General features: G+C 39.2%; 1 protein-coding gene across 2 annotated transcripts; it reads left to right on the forward strand.

The window, feature by feature from the left end:
- The first annotated feature begins 5,235 nt into the window (after positions 1-5,235).
- lgi3 (leucine-rich repeat LGI family, member 3) lies at positions 5,236-16,736 on the forward strand. 2 transcript variants are annotated; one of them, XM_043245992.1, is made up of 10 exons: positions 5,236-5,493; positions 7,428-7,698; positions 9,210-9,281; positions 10,012-10,083; positions 12,288-12,359; positions 12,588-12,659; positions 12,937-13,106; positions 13,553-13,717; positions 14,424-14,514; positions 15,174-16,736. In XM_043245992.1, the coding sequence occupies exons 2-10, from the start codon at positions 7,487-7,489 to the stop codon at positions 15,901-15,903; spliced, it is 1,656 nt and encodes a 551-aa protein (XP_043101927.1). In that variant the 5' UTR covers positions 5,236-5,493; positions 7,428-7,486; the 3' UTR covers positions 15,904-16,736. The 2 variants fall into 2 exon arrangements, with proteins under 2 accessions (XP_043101927.1, XP_043101926.1); XM_043245991.1 differs by lacking the exon at positions 5,236-5,493 and having other exon boundaries at positions 6,614-7,698.
- The last annotated feature ends 438 nt before the right edge of the window (positions 16,737-17,174 follow it).

Consider the following 17,174-nt stretch of genomic DNA (forward strand, 5'->3'; position numbering starts at 1 on the left):
AATGTTAATATACCTTCCTATTAAAGTAATGAAATCTGTTTTACAGGGAGTGCAGAATTATTAGGCAAATGAGTATTTTGATCACATCGTCCTCTTTCTGCATGTTGTCTTACTACAAGCTGTATGGTCTCCAAAGCCTACTACCTATTAATCATACTAGGTGATGTGCATCTCAGTAATGAGAAGGGGTGTGGTCTAATGACATCAACACCCTATATCAGGTGTGCAGAATTATTAGGCAGCTTCCTTTCCTTTGGCAGAATGGGTCAAAAGAAGGACTTGACAGGCTCTGAAAAGTCAAAAATAGTGAGATATCTTGCAGAGGGATGCAGCACTCTTAAAATTGGCAAGCTTCTGAAGCGTGCTCATCAAACAATCAAGCGTTTCATTCAGAATAGTCAACAGGGTCGCCTGTGAACTGAGAAAAGTCAAGCGTGCAGCTGCCAAGACGCCACTTGCCACCAGTTTTGCCATTTTTCAGAGCTGCACCATCACTGGAGTCCCCAAAAGCACAAGGTGTGCAACACTCAGAGACATGGCCAAGGTAAGAAAGGCTGAAAAACAACCACCACTGAACAAGACACACAAGCTGAAACGTCAAGACTGGGCCAAGAAATATCTCAAGATTTTTCTAAGGTTTTGTGGACTGATGAAATGAGAGTGAGTCTTGATGGGGCCCGGGTAAAGGGCAGAGAGCTCCAGTCCGACTCAGACTCAACTTGTTTAAGTTGCCTAATACTTATGCACAGTAATAGCCACCTGCACACACACAGATATCCTCCTAAAATAGCTGAAACTAAAAACTACTTCCAAAAATATTCAGCTTTGATATTGAGTTTTTTGGGTTCATTGAGAACATGGTTGTTGTTGTTCAATAATAAAATTAATCCTCAAAAATACTACTTCCCTAATAATTCTGCACTCCCTGTATACCTTCGAAATCGACTGATAGCCACCAGATGCAAGTGGTGATGAGAAAGTCACATGATGAACCAAAGCCCATCACAAGCAGCTTTTAAATATGAACATACGTATATATTTCACACAAACACTAAACACCATCACGTTGAAACCGAAATATGCAATACACATTAATTTAACAACATTAGATGCAACCTACAGCCTTAATAAACTGATACGAAAAACAAAAAGAAACACCAAATTCAAACTAAATTTGAAATGCAATGCAGGGAATTCCCTATAAATTTTACAGGAAATTACCGTTAACCATTTAACAGATTTTTACTGTAGCATTTTCTCATTTCTGTTAAAACCACGGTCATTTTTTACAGCGTGCGTTTGAACGTCAAATACATATATTTGCTCATGCCCTAAGCGTCGTCTACTAAATTAGATTCGTTGCCCTACTTGTATTTATTTCCACGAGGCTTAATTTATGTGAGGCCGTTCTCGACATCGCGTCTCGCACGCCATCATTCACTCGGTCAGATTTCTCCATACGGTCAAGCAAGGACGCTCTCAAAACGGTGAGCAGTTGTGATTTCTGTATTCACAGCATTGATGAGCGGAAGCAGCAGACGTAACAAGCAGCTCTCCTCTGTCGAGGCCATCATCCGAGCACCTGTCCAAAGAGGATCTGATAGCTCTGAGTGTCTTTACTGGGTGGAGCGCAGGGTCTTTATCACAGCCTCCGATATCTTTACTCTCCGAATAGGAAAAATGTTGGGTTTGGAGATAAAGAGGGTATTTAGGGACCTCTAATCTCCAAAGGGCCCCAGATTGCTCTCTAAATGAAGGCCTCGTGAAAGAGAGATTTTTTTTTATTGTTGATTCACCGCATACTTCAGATGAGGAGAAACCCACACACATTTACCGTTTCTGCATGACTTCTAAACGCACGGAAAGCGTCCACAGCTTTCAATGGTCAGTTGTCCACTATGTTTCTGTATGAGAAAGTCTTTTTGAAGCACTCTGCCGGAAGCAGGGTTTTTGACCTTTACCCGTAGGTGGGCCCTGTTTTGGGTCAGTGACCTCTTGACTAAGTGTGTGTGTGTGTGTGTGTGTGTGTGTGACTGCACTGCTGACTGGGGTCCATGCGGAGCTCGATCACTGGTGCAGAAATGACAGAAAGGCCAAACAGGGCGCTCAGCGTGTCAATCAATCTTAAAATCCTGTATTGGTGTCATTTCCCGTTTTTTTCAGAATAGCGGTGAGTGGAAAAACAAGAGCGGAAAATGAACCAACAGAAATCTGTCAAAGAAATCAACGAAAGATTGAAACGCTATGACCGTTTAAACGATATCAAATTGTAAAAGTCACATCTGGTTAAAATGCGAGTCCAAAATCCATAACACTTCCTCGAGAAAAAAAAAGTCCATCCCCTGGCGCATATTTCCTTCCTGATTCAGACGAGGTGACTTTTTTTTCACCTGAGAGACCGATGTTATGCTTCAAGGACTCTTGTTTTAGATTAAAGAAATAGTTTAACGTTTAAAAAAAGCTTTTGGTTTCACAGGACATTAACTAATAGTTGCTGTGGATTATTGTGATGTTTTTATCAGCTGTTTGGAGTCTCATTCTGACGGCACCCATTCGCTTCAATTAACACGCTCCTTTTTTCCAATTTTAATTGTCGTACTTTGGGGAAAAAGAAGCGATATAAATTGCTCGAGACATGTCTTCTCCCATAATACACCTGTTCCCCCGAGGCCGCGCTCTGCCTCGCTCACACCGGATCAGATTTCCTCCACAGGCCGGTCGTAACATACTTGCATGCATTAGGTGGGGCTATAAGATCTTGACTTGTCAGCTTGTTATACAGCATTAGCCCTTCGGCTAAACTTTTTTCTTGTCTGAACAGACAAAAACGATACCTGGGAGAGAAAAACACACTATATCGCATTACGGTTTAGAAACTTCTGGCTCGAGGCTCGTTCCACATTTAGACTTTATGAATCTCAAACGGATTAATAATGCAGGCCGTGACTACGATGACGTGGCGATACGCTTTTCGTTTTCTCTCAGAATCAATCTATATATCTATATTTTCTCGTCGTTATTTAGCTAATTACGGAAGTCAAGACAATTAATTAATTGACCATTTTTTTTTATCCTTTAAATACTACAGTACTTTGCATTGCGTGAAATATTGACCCACTTAATTTATTAATAATTGTAGTCCTGTTGCTTTATCTTTTGCTTCGATCGCAAGATTGAAGATGAAACTAAACGACGGCGGCTTTGATGGGTTACTCGAATCCGGGCCTCGTGTTTTGTGTAATGAAGGGAGAAATGACTCGGTCGACTGATGTCTGCCTCAATCTCTCTAATCATATCACTGAACCTTGAAGCTTATGTCTTTGTATCCTTCGTAATTGAATTGGGCTTAGATTAAATTGCATGACAGCACTCCTATTGTTTAGTTTCGAAATGGGACACAATTCTTCCTCGGTAAGACCGAAGGGCTGAACCGACTGTCAATGAAATGCATAAATCAGTTCAGATATGTGCTCTCTTTCTCTTTCCTCATTCTGCTCAAAGGAAAATGTGATTTGGAGGGAGTCTACATTCAGCACTTCTTTTTTTTTTTATATGGAGGTAAAGTTCATGCTTTTTAAAGACTTTTTCTGGGCTAAGTAACCAACTAAATGGGTGGAATAAACTAAAGTAAGCAATGAATTGAATAGAACATATGTCAGTATGCTCTCAAACGCAATTGTGTTGTTTTAGTAAGATTCTCCCTACTGAGCTCTATTATTTTTTTATTTATTTTACAGCAGAAGCTCACTTAATTTCTCGCAGTATTCATTTTGCACCTCAAGTAAATGTATCGATTTAAAGATGTTTATTGGAAAACGAGGCAAAAATAGTGAGGAAGATGTTAATAACATTAGCCATTTAAGACATTCTGCCCCAATATTAGACCTTTTAGGACTTACAGATGTTCTCAATTGCTTAGGCACATTTTTTCAAACTGTCTTAACAATCTTTAAACTAAGTGCAGTTGTGAAAACATATTTAATGCATGCCAACAAGTCCAACATATTTAATGCATGCTTTAAAACCTAGTTATTTTGTCAGTGACTTAATTCCATGTCTGATGCTTTTTTTTATGCATTTTATTGTAGCTTCACATATCTTTCCGGCCATTGTGGCCCGAGATGCTGTGGATACGTTCCAGCCCTGCAGAGGATAAGGTATGGAAAATGGATGGATGAATATCGTAAATGCATCACAAAAGTAAGCTGTTTGAAGCACATTGGTTAGCCGCTACAATAACTACAATAAAATTACAGGGTGCAGTAAACAATAAAATTAATTAATAATGTAAAATATGGTAACAAATACCAGTTTGTAATGACCAGCGGCATGAAGGACTGTACTGTACGGCTAAAATAAATGGAAGCAAATGACACCGGAAGCTCACAAATTACAAATGGCTGTGTCAAGAAGTCAGATGTCTGATATTTAGTTCATTATAAAGGGCCGTTGTTAATATTATCATAACATATACTGCATAGATGTTCCTGCTCAAGTCTTACAAATTGACCAAAATGTAGAGACAGAGAAAGTCAGACAGATGTGTGAGAGAAACACACAGAGACTCTTTCAAGGAGCCTGGCAAGAGAATGGATTCAGGAAGTGGGTTTGGGATATAAACTCAATAGTGTGTTTATCTGCTGTTTTTCTGGAATGAATCAACATGGCAGTGATTCACGGCCTTGGATAGCTTTCTAAACGGCTTAAAGCCAAGACAGGTTACTGCTCCACAGAACGGAAGTCATGACTCACGATGACTGAGGAAAGAGTATACAAACCAGGCCGATAGATAGAGAGAGATAGATAGATAGATAGATAGAGAGACAGACAGACAGACAGATAGACAGACATATAGATAGATAGACAGACAGACAGACAGACAGACAGACAGACAGACAGACAGACAGACAGATAGATAGACAGACAGACAGACAGACAGACAGACATAGAGAGACAGACAGACAGAAAGACAGACAGAAAGACAGACAGGCAGGCAGAAAGACAGGCAGACAGACAGACAGACAGACAGACAGACAGACAGATACCGTAAATTCTGGACTATAAGCCGCTACTTTTTTCATAGGTTTTGAACCATGCGGCTCATACAAAGGTGCGGCTATTCTGCAGATTTTTCCCCACCGCTAGGGGCGCTCTAACCGGAATTAGAATCAAAACTAAGACGAAATAAATGCAAAGAAGAATACGCTAGTTCCTCTTTAGCAGATGTAAGTCGGTAGAAGCGGATAGAAGGACGACAAATTACCAATCCTGTCAAACTCTATCTTTTCAAATCCTCACCCCTTCATCATGGAACCCACACGAAGAAGTTCGTATGATGCAAGTTTTAAGTTGAAGGCCATCGATCTCGTTATACAAGAAGAAAACCGCGCTGCCGCTCGGAAGCTTAGCGTCAATGAGTCTGTGGTGAGACGCTGGAGGAGGCCGCGGGAAGAGCAAAACTTTTTAAATAGAGCGGATGCGGCTTATATGCAGGTGCGCTTTATAGTCCAGAATTTACGGTAGATAGATAGATAGATAGATAGAATCTGTCATGTTTATCACATACTGGTTGAATTTGAAAAGAAGACTCTAAAATCTTTGGCTCCAGAATGATTGCGGAAGAGCAGATCCAGTGAAGTGAAGGCCCTGCTCCAGAAGCACAGCTGGTAATGTTATGCCTGTGGGAAAACTGCTGACGCTGCAGTGTGAGAAAGAGAGGAGCATAAAACACATGTTTGACTCCAGCTCTCTGCCCAAGGGCCACATCAGTGACCTGGCACCTCCACGCTCACCCCTGGGCTTCTGGGAAGTGAGAGCCTGACTCAGAGAAGGGTCTGTACCTGAGGAGTGTGTGGTGTCAGCCGGTGACAGCCGTGCCTGCCGCCGCAGGGCCACCCCACACAGCAGCAGCAGCAGAGGAAACCTCCAGTGATGAAGCTGATCCTCCAGCGTCCTCTAGTGTTCACCCAACACAACTTGATTTAAGAGCGTCACTTGATCATAGTCAGTTATTAAAGATGCTCCTATACTCAAATGAACTAATATATTTGACAAAATCAATAGATAGAAAAGATATTTTGTGTGTACTTTTGAAGTAATAGTAAATATTACCATTATAAGTCTCATCAAAATCTGTTAACAAGGCTTAAGAAGTTAATCAATGTGTCAATAATGTGAATTATTTCTACATTACATCTACATGTAACATATGTATTATATATTACATGTAAAAAACGTATGTGACCTCCTTTTAGATTCACAGGTATATTTCAAATAGCTCATTGCCACGTTTTCATATTCACATTTCTCCGATGTTGGCTAATAATTACACTTTTTTTTGTGGGTGTTTTAATGAAAAGAGATGAATAATCATCACCATATTAACTTATAATCCTACTTGCTGCTAGTTGCGTGACCTTCTGAAGATGAGATGAAGGGAGAATCCAGAAAAATTTGATGAAGAGGAAATATGAAATATATTTTTTTAGTTGTGATAGCTTCTCATTTCACACCACATTAACACTGATGTTTTTGGCGCTCAATAATCATCATCATAATTATTATTAATTGGTATTTTTGTTTTACGTAGTAATTTACTACTGTATTAGCTGACGATTAATAATGATAATGTTGTTATCATCATGTTATTTCTTTTACATAATTCTAATTAGCTGACAATTAATTTATAATAATACTAACATAATAAATATTACGATTATTATTATTTTACACTGCAGCACTAATATTTCAAAAGCTTAACCATTTTAAATCCTCAAATTTGAAAGATGGTAAAAGGCCGCACTTCTGCCCATAAAAATATGCCAATAACGTAAACCTAATGCACACTGCCTTCCCAAACGTTTCACCCTTATACAGTTATTGCGTACAGTTATTGATAACTGCAGCGTGCCATGCACGATTACCATGTCGTCTCTCTTTTATTTATTTTGCTTTACATTGGATGTAATGAATTGCAGCTACCCTTTTGAAAGGACGCTGTTCCAAAAGCTGCTTTTTCAAGCACAAGACTTCTATAAGATGTGACGCTTGAGCATAAACAAGTGTTTTCTAGTACATTATTTAGTATAACCTTCACTGACCGGTCCGTCGCCCCCCGCCTCTTTATCTTGGTTCGGCCTCCCCATCCCGCTACTTTCTCTGCTGTGTTCTCTGCTGCAGTTTAAGTGTTAGCGTGTGCGATTGTTAATAATTCAGTGTCAGCGTTGCAGCGCTCTGGTCTGAGACCGTGTGCTGATACGCTCCTGCAGTCTGTGCTCTGACAGCTGCACCACTGAGAGAAAGAGAGAGAGAGAGAGAGAGAGAGACTGCAGGGAACACTGAGGAAATCAAATACACCCTCAGACACGCACCCAGGGAGCACCAGTCACTGCCCGCTCCCTCACACCCTGGATCTTCTGCTCTCGCAGTTTCCTCAGTGAGCGCCCAGGATCGTTTCTCGCTCGAGCTGGAGAAGAGAAGGTGGAAGATGGTGGAAGCGAGGCCCGGATGGACCCTGCGATGGCCGGGTTGGCGGCTGTCGGTCTGCGTGCTGCTTCTCTGCGTGTTCGGGACGGCGGCGGGCCGCAGGGCTCCCAAAACCCCTCGATGTCCAGCCACCTGCTCCTGTACCAAAGACAGTGCCTTCTGCGTGGACACCAAAGCCATCCCCAAGAGTTTCCCGCCGGGAATCATCTCCCTGTGAGTACTGGAAAGATCACATCTACCTACTTCTTTATATTCAAATAAGGGAAAGTTCAAATGATCTTTGTCTTGCCTATATAAACCATTTTCTCGGCAGCATAACATTGTCTAAAGTTAACGGTTTATGCGAGGATTTGGCCATTTTGATAACGTGGCTTCATATCTTGCGATACGGTGACAGTTTCGGGCCTGTGAAACATAATAAATGACTCCAACATAAATCACTGACATTTATTTTCACCTTCGGTAGGACGCGTGTCGTAGCTGCGGTAGAATGGAAATTTTAGGTGAACAATGCCTTCATTTTTTCACACAGATCTGTTTTACGGCTTGAGAAGACTATCATGAATATATATATAGTGCATGTTATGTAATATAGAGTCGAACGGACTACTTTCTGAGAGTCTCGTATATATGTCGGTGAACTGTGAAGCGACGGGACAGATAAACAGAAAGCTGAGCTGTATGCTGCTCTTCTTCCACCAGCGTACGTCTCGACCACAGAAACCTCACCACATACACGGTTATTATCCTCTGGGAGAACATAACCGCAGATACCATTTATTTCATCAAGATTTGTCGAGGTTTTACCTCTCTCTGCGTTTTACGCGCAATATTAAGTTTAGACCGTATTTCACTGGGTGCTGTCTGCAGGCAAGTCTTTCATTTATAAGACTTACTTAAGCAGGAATTCATTCAGGTTTATTTATATTCGTGCATATGTTTCGAAGAAAAAGGCCTTTGATTTCGATTTCATGTTAGCTGGGTAGTATAGAGAGTTTTGCACGCTGACGGTGCCCTTATTTTCAGACTGAGAATATAAGAAGGAAGGAAGATCTGTGTCCTACTTTCTAATAATTAATTTGTGAGATCCTTTCAGGTGTGCAGAGCAACCGTTTAAGGAAAAGGCTAGCCATACCAGCTTAGAGTTAGAATTAAATGACTTGTGTAATGAAGTAATGATATAAACATTGAGAAAAAGGGGTGATAATTTATCATAATGCTAATCTATTCACATACACATATATATACATATATATATATATTTAAAAATATTTAAGTATTTATATTTATATAATTTAAATTATAAATATACATTTAAAATAACAATATAATTTTTCTGAAATATATTATATATATTTATATATATATATATATAATATATATATATATATAAATATATATATATATATATATATATATATATATATATATATATATATATATATATATATATATATATATATATATATATATATATATATATATATATATATATATATATATATATATATATATATATATATATATATATATATATATATATATATATATATATATATATTGACAGCACTAATATATGTTTTTTGCACAGGAAGCATCATTCATGATGTGTTTAGAAAATGTTGATGTTATGAAGGCATATTTCTGAACTGAGTTTTTATTTTAACATGACTGTAACAGCAACTATATAGCGACTGTGATGCTGGTTTCTGCTCTTCTTTCAGGACTATGGTGAACGCTGCTTTCACAGAGATTCCTGAAGGAGCTTTTTCCCACATGCACCTTCTGCAGTTCTTGTGAGTACCAACCGCACAATGATCCTCCTCTGCGTTTTCTTATTACGGCCTGTGTGCGAAGAGAAAAAAAAAAACAGAAAAGGTGTGAGGATTGCAGTGTTGGTCAGCTGCATGTCTGAGCGGTGTGTAGTGTGATGTGTATCAGTGACAGACCCTCCATTTACAGACTGCCCACACTCACACAACAACAGCGTTTCTGTCCTCCCTCAGACACAAGAGAGAAGTTTGTTTTCCAATGACAGCATGCCAGTTTTTCACTCACCGACTCAGTAAACAAATGAAAAAGCTCCTGCAATATCAGATATGCAATGCTTTGTAAAATATAGCGGTATAATACATATAAAAATGACTGTTTTTGTGAAAATGTTGTTTTCTGTAAAGACGCTGTCAGTAATATCTATACTTCTCATTCTGTTCCTCGCTGAAGTGATTCGCGTATAGCAGTCAGATTACATAAAAATATTAATAAAAACATTTGCAATTTATAATATAACAATTTAAAACATATTATTTTGATTATCATGCTCCTTTTACATTTCTAATCAACTACTACGTATCTGCTTTATTATGTCAGTCAACACATCAAAATAAATGTACTTCATACAGTGAGTAAAATAGTACTGACCCATAGTACTAAGAAAATGTAAACAGGTCTAAAATGTATGAATAATGTTCAAATCAAAGAAAGTGCAAGCTCTCATCTTTGTCTCTTTCTCTGTGTTCTGCACAGACTGTTGAACTCAAACACATTCTCAGTGATTTCTGATAATGCTTTTGCCGGTCTTGGACATCTGCAGTACCTGTGAGTATCTTTTCATGTTGCTTGATGGAAGGACGGATGAATGGATGGGTGGATGAATGGAAGGATGGATGGGTGGGTGGATGGGTGGATGGATGGATGGATGCATGGGTGGATGGATGGATGAATGCATGGGTAAATGGATGCGTGGATGGATGGATGAATGCGTGGATGGATGGGTGAATGCATGGGTGAATGGAAGGTGGATGGATGGATGGATGGATGGATGGATGGATGGATGGATGGATGGATGGATGAATGCATGGGTGAATGGAAGGGGGATGGATGGATGGATGAATGCATGGGTAAATGGATGGGTGGATGGATGGATGGATGGGTGAATGCATGGGTGAATGGAAGGGGGATGGATGGATGGATGGATGGATGGATGGATGAATGCATGGGTGAATGGAAGGGGGATGGATGGATGAATGCATGGGTGAATGGAAGGGGGATGGATGGATGGATGGATGGATGAATGCATGGGTGAATGGAAGGGGGATGGATTGCCTAATCGATGGTTGGACAGAGTAGGAGTGGGTTGATGGGAGGGTGGGTGGATTGATCACTTGCTGAAAAAATGGACAGATTATATGTTTCAGAATGTCTTCTGTTGCATTCTAAATTTGATTTATTCAGATGTTTTTAGACACTGGCCTTTGCTTGCATAAATGAAAGAATGAGCTTAAAAAGCAGTTTCTTTTCATTTTCAGTACAAAGAAATATATAAGAGAGCGCTTCTAGCATCTCCTCAGGGTTTTGAAAGTGTTCGCTCATTATAAGCCAGACAGTGAGATTTATACCATTTTTTTTCTTATAAAACCAAGAAATTCAGTGTTCAAAACAGATCAGAAGTCATTTGCACATGTATAGGCCTATCCGTCAGAACACTTATCGATTTGAGATGTGGCACGTTAGCTTTCCCAACAACAACAAACTCTTGCCTCCTCTGGAACTGCGGTATAAGTTTTTTCTTACAGTCTTCCTATCCATCGTTTCTAACTCTTTCTACTTTGCTTTCGCTGTCCGTTGTAGAATTTGATTACCCTTTTGGGTTTCACATTTTACAGTGCTGTTGGAGAGTGTGCCAAATTCATATTGATTCACCAAAGAGTTTGTGGTCGTTTCTATAAATGAGACATCTGATAAAAAACGATTTTCCCTCACAGAATAATGAAAGGTCATTTGGATGGCAAAAAACAAAACTAAAAACTAAACCAATGTTTCTACCGACATATATTGTATCTGCAAACATTTCATCAGCGATAAAGGTAACACATTACTAAGTAACACAAGTTATAAATTACTTTTATAACTAGTGAAGTAAAAATTTACGTTAATAAAAAAATATCCAACTTTGCCAGCTGTTTGGTTTTCTCTATTTATTCACTGACCTCTCTCTTTGTGTTAAGGCTTATTCATTTCACGCTTTACAGTTGGCAGAAATATGACTTTTGGATACAATTGTGTATTTTGTATGGAGTAACTCAATATTGTAATGCATTGCTTTTAAAAGCAACTTTCCCCAACACAGCATTTTATTACATAATAGCATAACACCTCTTAAAAAGGAACATTTAAATCAAATACTTTTTTAAAGCCACTGAGATGAACTGGGATATTAAAACCTTCCTCCAGGTATTAAAAAGACATCTTTGAGCGAGACTGTGCCTCTCATCTTCATGCAGGTTGTACAGTCTCTTCAGAGTCCTTCTTAAGATTCAGGCAGCGTTGTCTTTCAGACGAAAGCATTGGCAGCTCGATGACCGCAGAAAGAGAGTGAATGAGATAAAAGAGAGAGGGGGAGGACTTGCTATTACAGAAAGCTTTTAGCATTAATGAAAACGCCCACAACCTCAGTGTCATTAAGCTAAAAGCATTAACAAAGCAAATGCGGCAAGGTTTGCAGACGGAGGCAGGCAGGCTTCGTCTTCCTGTGACTCATGAATCCATCAGGGAACAGCCTTCGCTTCCTTACTGTTTATTACTGTAAACATAGGGGGAGAAAATGCGCCGTTTGATTAATACCCCCGTCTTGATCTTTTATCTTCTCTCTCAAATGGCACACAAATCATTTTCACCTGGAAATATCATATTTACAAATCTTTAATTTTGCAGCTGCCTGACAAATGAGCTGTTGGTTGAACGCGTTTACGTGACTTAAATGGCTCGTTTGATTCCCATATTGTCTCTTTTCTTCTTTGCAGATTTATTGAGAATAACGACATCCAAGCCCTGTCAAAGCATACATTCAGAGGACTGAAGTCTCTAACACATCTGTATGTACTACCAGATCTAGAAAAAGTGTGTATAAATAGTTCGATACGTTGTGGTATTGATGCGCAAGAATGGCGTGAAAACTGCGCGTTATATTCACGCCAAACACGTTCCTGTCATATGTACTATGCTAAAGTCCGTTTTTAAGTATTTGAGGTCATTTGAGTTAAAGAATGGAGGAATAAATGGGTCATGTTACGTCTCTCTCGTTTGAATTTTCTTCATTGCAGGTCTCTATCCAACAACAACCTGCAGGTTCTTCCCAGAGATCTCTTCAAGCACCTGGACATCCTCACGGACCTGTATGTACCTAAATATTCCTCTGTTAATGCCCGAGCTTTTTCTTTTTATGTACACAGACCCATTTATGGTAAAAAAACAGTAAGCATTGTGTTATACGGTAAAAAATATTTTTTAAATAAAATGAGCTTTTATTTTGCATTAACTGAAGCTAAATCAGCTTATTTAGAAATGAAAATGTAGCTAATATATCACAGAACGAAAACCACTCACGGATCAGAGTCAACAAGGGAAAATTCATGTCTCTTTTGTGCCTTTTTATCTCTCTCTCCGATGCAGAGACCTGCGAGGGAACTCGTTCCGTTGTGACTGTAAGATCAAATGGCTGGTGGACTGGATGGAGAAGACCAACACCTCGGTTCCCGCCATATACTGCGCCAGTCCTTTTGAGTTCCAGGGTCGACGCATCCATGACCTCACACCCCGTGACTTCAACTGCATTAGCGCGGGTGAACCACTTCAGACCTTAACAGTGAAAATGAGTTGAAGTCTAATAGTCGTATTTCTAAATCTGTGAAACACGTAACCTACGTCACCAAAAGTATGTGGGCATTCTCTTCTGATCTCAGTCTCAACCCAGACGTAAGCATGACTTTAATAAAAAAAGCCAATGAACAAAACAAGGGGTGAGAACCAGAAAGGCATAAGAGACATTTTACATTTCTCCTTTACGGGAGAGCCAAAACAAAAAAATGTACATACTTTGATATGACTTTGCGTACTGATTTTAATCATTTATATATATATATATACATATCCATTTCACCCAAAATATCACTTACATCCTGGTTCTCGATTTTCACACGTTTTGTTGATTAAAGTAAACCTCAAAAAACGTTTTCATGCACCTTTAAAATATACACACTGGCTCTGATGTGAAATGTTCTTAATCCAGATTTTGCTGTATACGAGACATACTCCTTCCAGTCGCTGTCTGTGGAGTCGTACGAGTTTAACGACGACCAGTACGCCGTTTTCGCTCAGCCCAACACTGGGATCTGCACCGTGTTCATTTGGGATCACGTGAACATGCTATTCAAGACACATTACAACATCACATGTAAGTCAACTTCAAAGCTGTGAGTGGAGTTTTTAATGACTTCGTTTATTAGAACCAATAAAAATGGAGATTTCCATTAAAAAAAATACCAATGGAGGTGTTCTCCGAAGAAGTGTTTTTTTTAAAACCTTTTTCATGAATCCTGTGTTTTGCAACCATGACAGCTAATTTTCAGACACTTAAAGGAACACTCCACAGCAAATAGGCTCATTCGCCAACTCCCTCTGAGTTAATAAGTTGAGTTTTACCGTTTTTGAATCCGTTCAGCCGGGTCCGACTTCCGGGTCTGACGATAGCACTTTTAGCGTAGCTTAGCATAGATGATTGAATCCGATTAGACCAATAGCATTGAGTTAAAAAATAACCAAAGAGTTTCAATATTTTTCCTATTTAAAACTTGACAGTTTTGTAGATACATCGCGTACTAAGACCGTCAGAAAATGAAAAGCTGCTATTTTCCAGGCCGATATGGCTAAGAGCTATTCTCTCATTCCGGCGTAATAATCAAGGACGTTTGCGGAGAACGTGCCTACGCCAAAAAAGTGGAGTGTTCCTTTAATTTCACAAAGAAAGGCTCTGAATATGTTTGAAACCCCAGCTCAGAAGTATTGAATCACTACTCAATGCATCGTGATTCGTTTTTTGTTACGTGTTTAAAATGTAGTTCAATTCAGTTACAAATGTAACTAATGTATGTGTATTCCAGCTCGTTCTGCGGTGTATTGTAAACCCGTGGTTATCAACAACACTCTCTACATGGTTGTGGCTCAGCTTTTTGGAGGATCCCACATTTACAAGTATGTCTACGTGCGCTACTGTCTAAGGCTTGAATATTGTGTGGATATATTAAACTGACTCTATGTGCTTTTATGTACTTATTTTTAATATAGGTGTTCCTTAGCGTTAACACTGCAGTTCTTTAAGTGCTGATACCAGAACAGTTTCATTAGCAGTCACTGCCGTGCCATCTATTGACATGGAAAGACATTAGAGAGCGATATACACAGTGATGAATTCCTTTACCTGTCCAAACAAAATCAAGCAGCTTGTGCTTCACTGCTTTCCTCCGCCATCGAATCTATCCACACAGTCAGAATTATGAGATGTAAATGTGCCGTTCTGAGAAAAATGTCAAGAGTTTACGTCGTACAATTCTGAGCTTGCATCTCACAGTTAAGATTATTACACAACTAATAAATTCTATCAATTCAATCTTGAACTAGAGTTAGCGTGAATTAGAGACATTACTGGGAATTACTGATACAATATAAATATAAACTCACTTATAATATAAAAATAGCAGCATTACTGAAGTGCAAATAGCATTTTCTGCTATTTATACTATTTATTGCAAGTGGAAATAAGGCGGGCTTTTTGCACTTATTGTGAATAGACACTCCGAATATGTTTGCATGTGCTTATCACAATTATGACATTCTGTCGTTGTTGTTGTCAGATGGGAGGAAGGTCCATTGCGCTTCGTCAAAATCCAGGACATCGATACCACCCGTGTGCGTAAGCCCAACTTCGTCGAGACGTTCCAGATTGAAGGAGACTGGTATTTCGCGGTAGTGGACAGCTCTAAAGCCGGCTCCACCAGCCTATACCGCTGGAACAGCAACGGCTTTTACTCCCACCAGTCCCTCCATCCCTGGCACAGGGACACTCACATCGACTTCCTGGAGGTGGACGGCAAGCCTCGCCTCATCCTCTCCAGCTCCTCGCAGCCCCCCGTGGTGTATCAGTGGAACCGCAGCCAGCGCCAGTTCGCCTACCACTCCCAGATCACCGATTCGGGCGATGTGCAGATGGTCAAGCACTTCTGGGTCCGGAAAGCGCTTTATCTCTGCCTCACGCGCTTCATAGGAGACTCGAAGATCCTGCGCTGGGACAACCAGCGCTTCGTAGAGATTCAAACCCTGCCTTCCCGGGGCTCGATGGCCGTGTACCCGTTCAGCGTCGGAGTGAGGCAGTACCTCCTGCTCGGCAGCGATTACTCCTTCTCTCGGATCTACCTGTGGGACGAGCTCACTCAGAGATTCCAGCCCTTCCAGGAGCTCAACATGCTCGCGCCTCGAGGCTTCAGCCTGCTTTCTGTGGACAATAAGGACATTCTGTTAGCGGCCAGTTTTAAAGGAAAGACCATGGCCTACCAGCATCTAGTGGTGGATCTCAGCGCCAAATAGGCAGCTGGAGAGGTTTTTGTGTAAGTGCGTAAATGCCAAGAAGTGCAAAACTCACACACTTTTCTACATCTGCATTCACACACGGATTGGTTCTATCTTTGCTAAATACTCATACATTAGTGACTGTGTAAGCCATCATCAACTCAATAAACGTCTTAAAATCTTAAAACCAATTAGCCATGTTTAGGTCTTTAAGTAGCCTAAATCAGTGCTGTCCAATGATTAATTGCATCCAAAATTTTTATTTTTATTTTTTTTTTACATAATATATGTGTGCACTGTCTATACTGTCTCTATTTAAGTATACGTAAAAAAACAACAACAATAAATCAATATAATCACATCAATATAGTTCAAATTTACATATAAATATATAAAGTAGACACACATATTATGTAAACAAAACGTTTTATTTAGATGTGATTAATCAGTTTACAGCACTAGCCTAAATAACCATATGCATTGCAATTATTAAGTTTTGTTGATAGGATGTACGTTGTTCAGCAGTTTCATTTCCAAAAGGTGAATGATAGTTTTAGACAGATGTTGCTCCCTGATTCGTGTATCATCATAACAGGAATATAAACACTTCAGGAAAAACAGCAAAACTTCATGTCCGTTACTCGGTTGAGCTTGACTGTTAAGGCTTTGCTTTAGGGATTTTCTACGAAGATTATTCTCTGAAAGCGGACAACACTTACTAACCGACAGGTCATTATAACCCATCTGCTGTCATCAGCATGCATTGCAGTAAATGACTGTGGTGGAAATGTGATTTATGTCACAATATAAAGTAAAAAAAAATAAAAATATTTTTTTCTTCCCGTCTATAACCTTGTCTAGTCTTCTCCTCCCTCTCAATTCTTTTTGTCAACAGCCTCCACGTCCTTCATGCCAAAAGAGCTTTTCCCTTCCTGCATCTGGTGACTTCAGTGCAATCTATGGATCCAAAATTAGTCCTTTCTCCGTGTGATCGTTCATCTTTGTTGAGTATAATATATTCAACTGCAGGGGCAAAACAGGATCTAAATTAAAAGACCAAAAAGTAATAATTACAGTCAACTATCATATAGCCTACAAATATTTATTTAGAAGTATCTCTTGATAGTAAAAAAATTATAATTATTATTATATATATATATATATATATATATATATATATATATATATATATATATATATATATATATATATATATATATATATATATATATATATATATATATATATATATATAAAAATTATTAATATACTATATCATTATATTACAT

Source organism: Puntigrus tetrazona, chromosome 8 (genome assembly GCF_018831695.1).
Source record: "Puntigrus tetrazona isolate hp1 chromosome 8, ASM1883169v1, whole genome shotgun sequence".
In the NCBI taxonomy this organism is placed as follows: domain Eukaryota; kingdom Metazoa; phylum Chordata; class Actinopteri; order Cypriniformes; family Cyprinidae; genus Puntigrus; species Puntigrus tetrazona.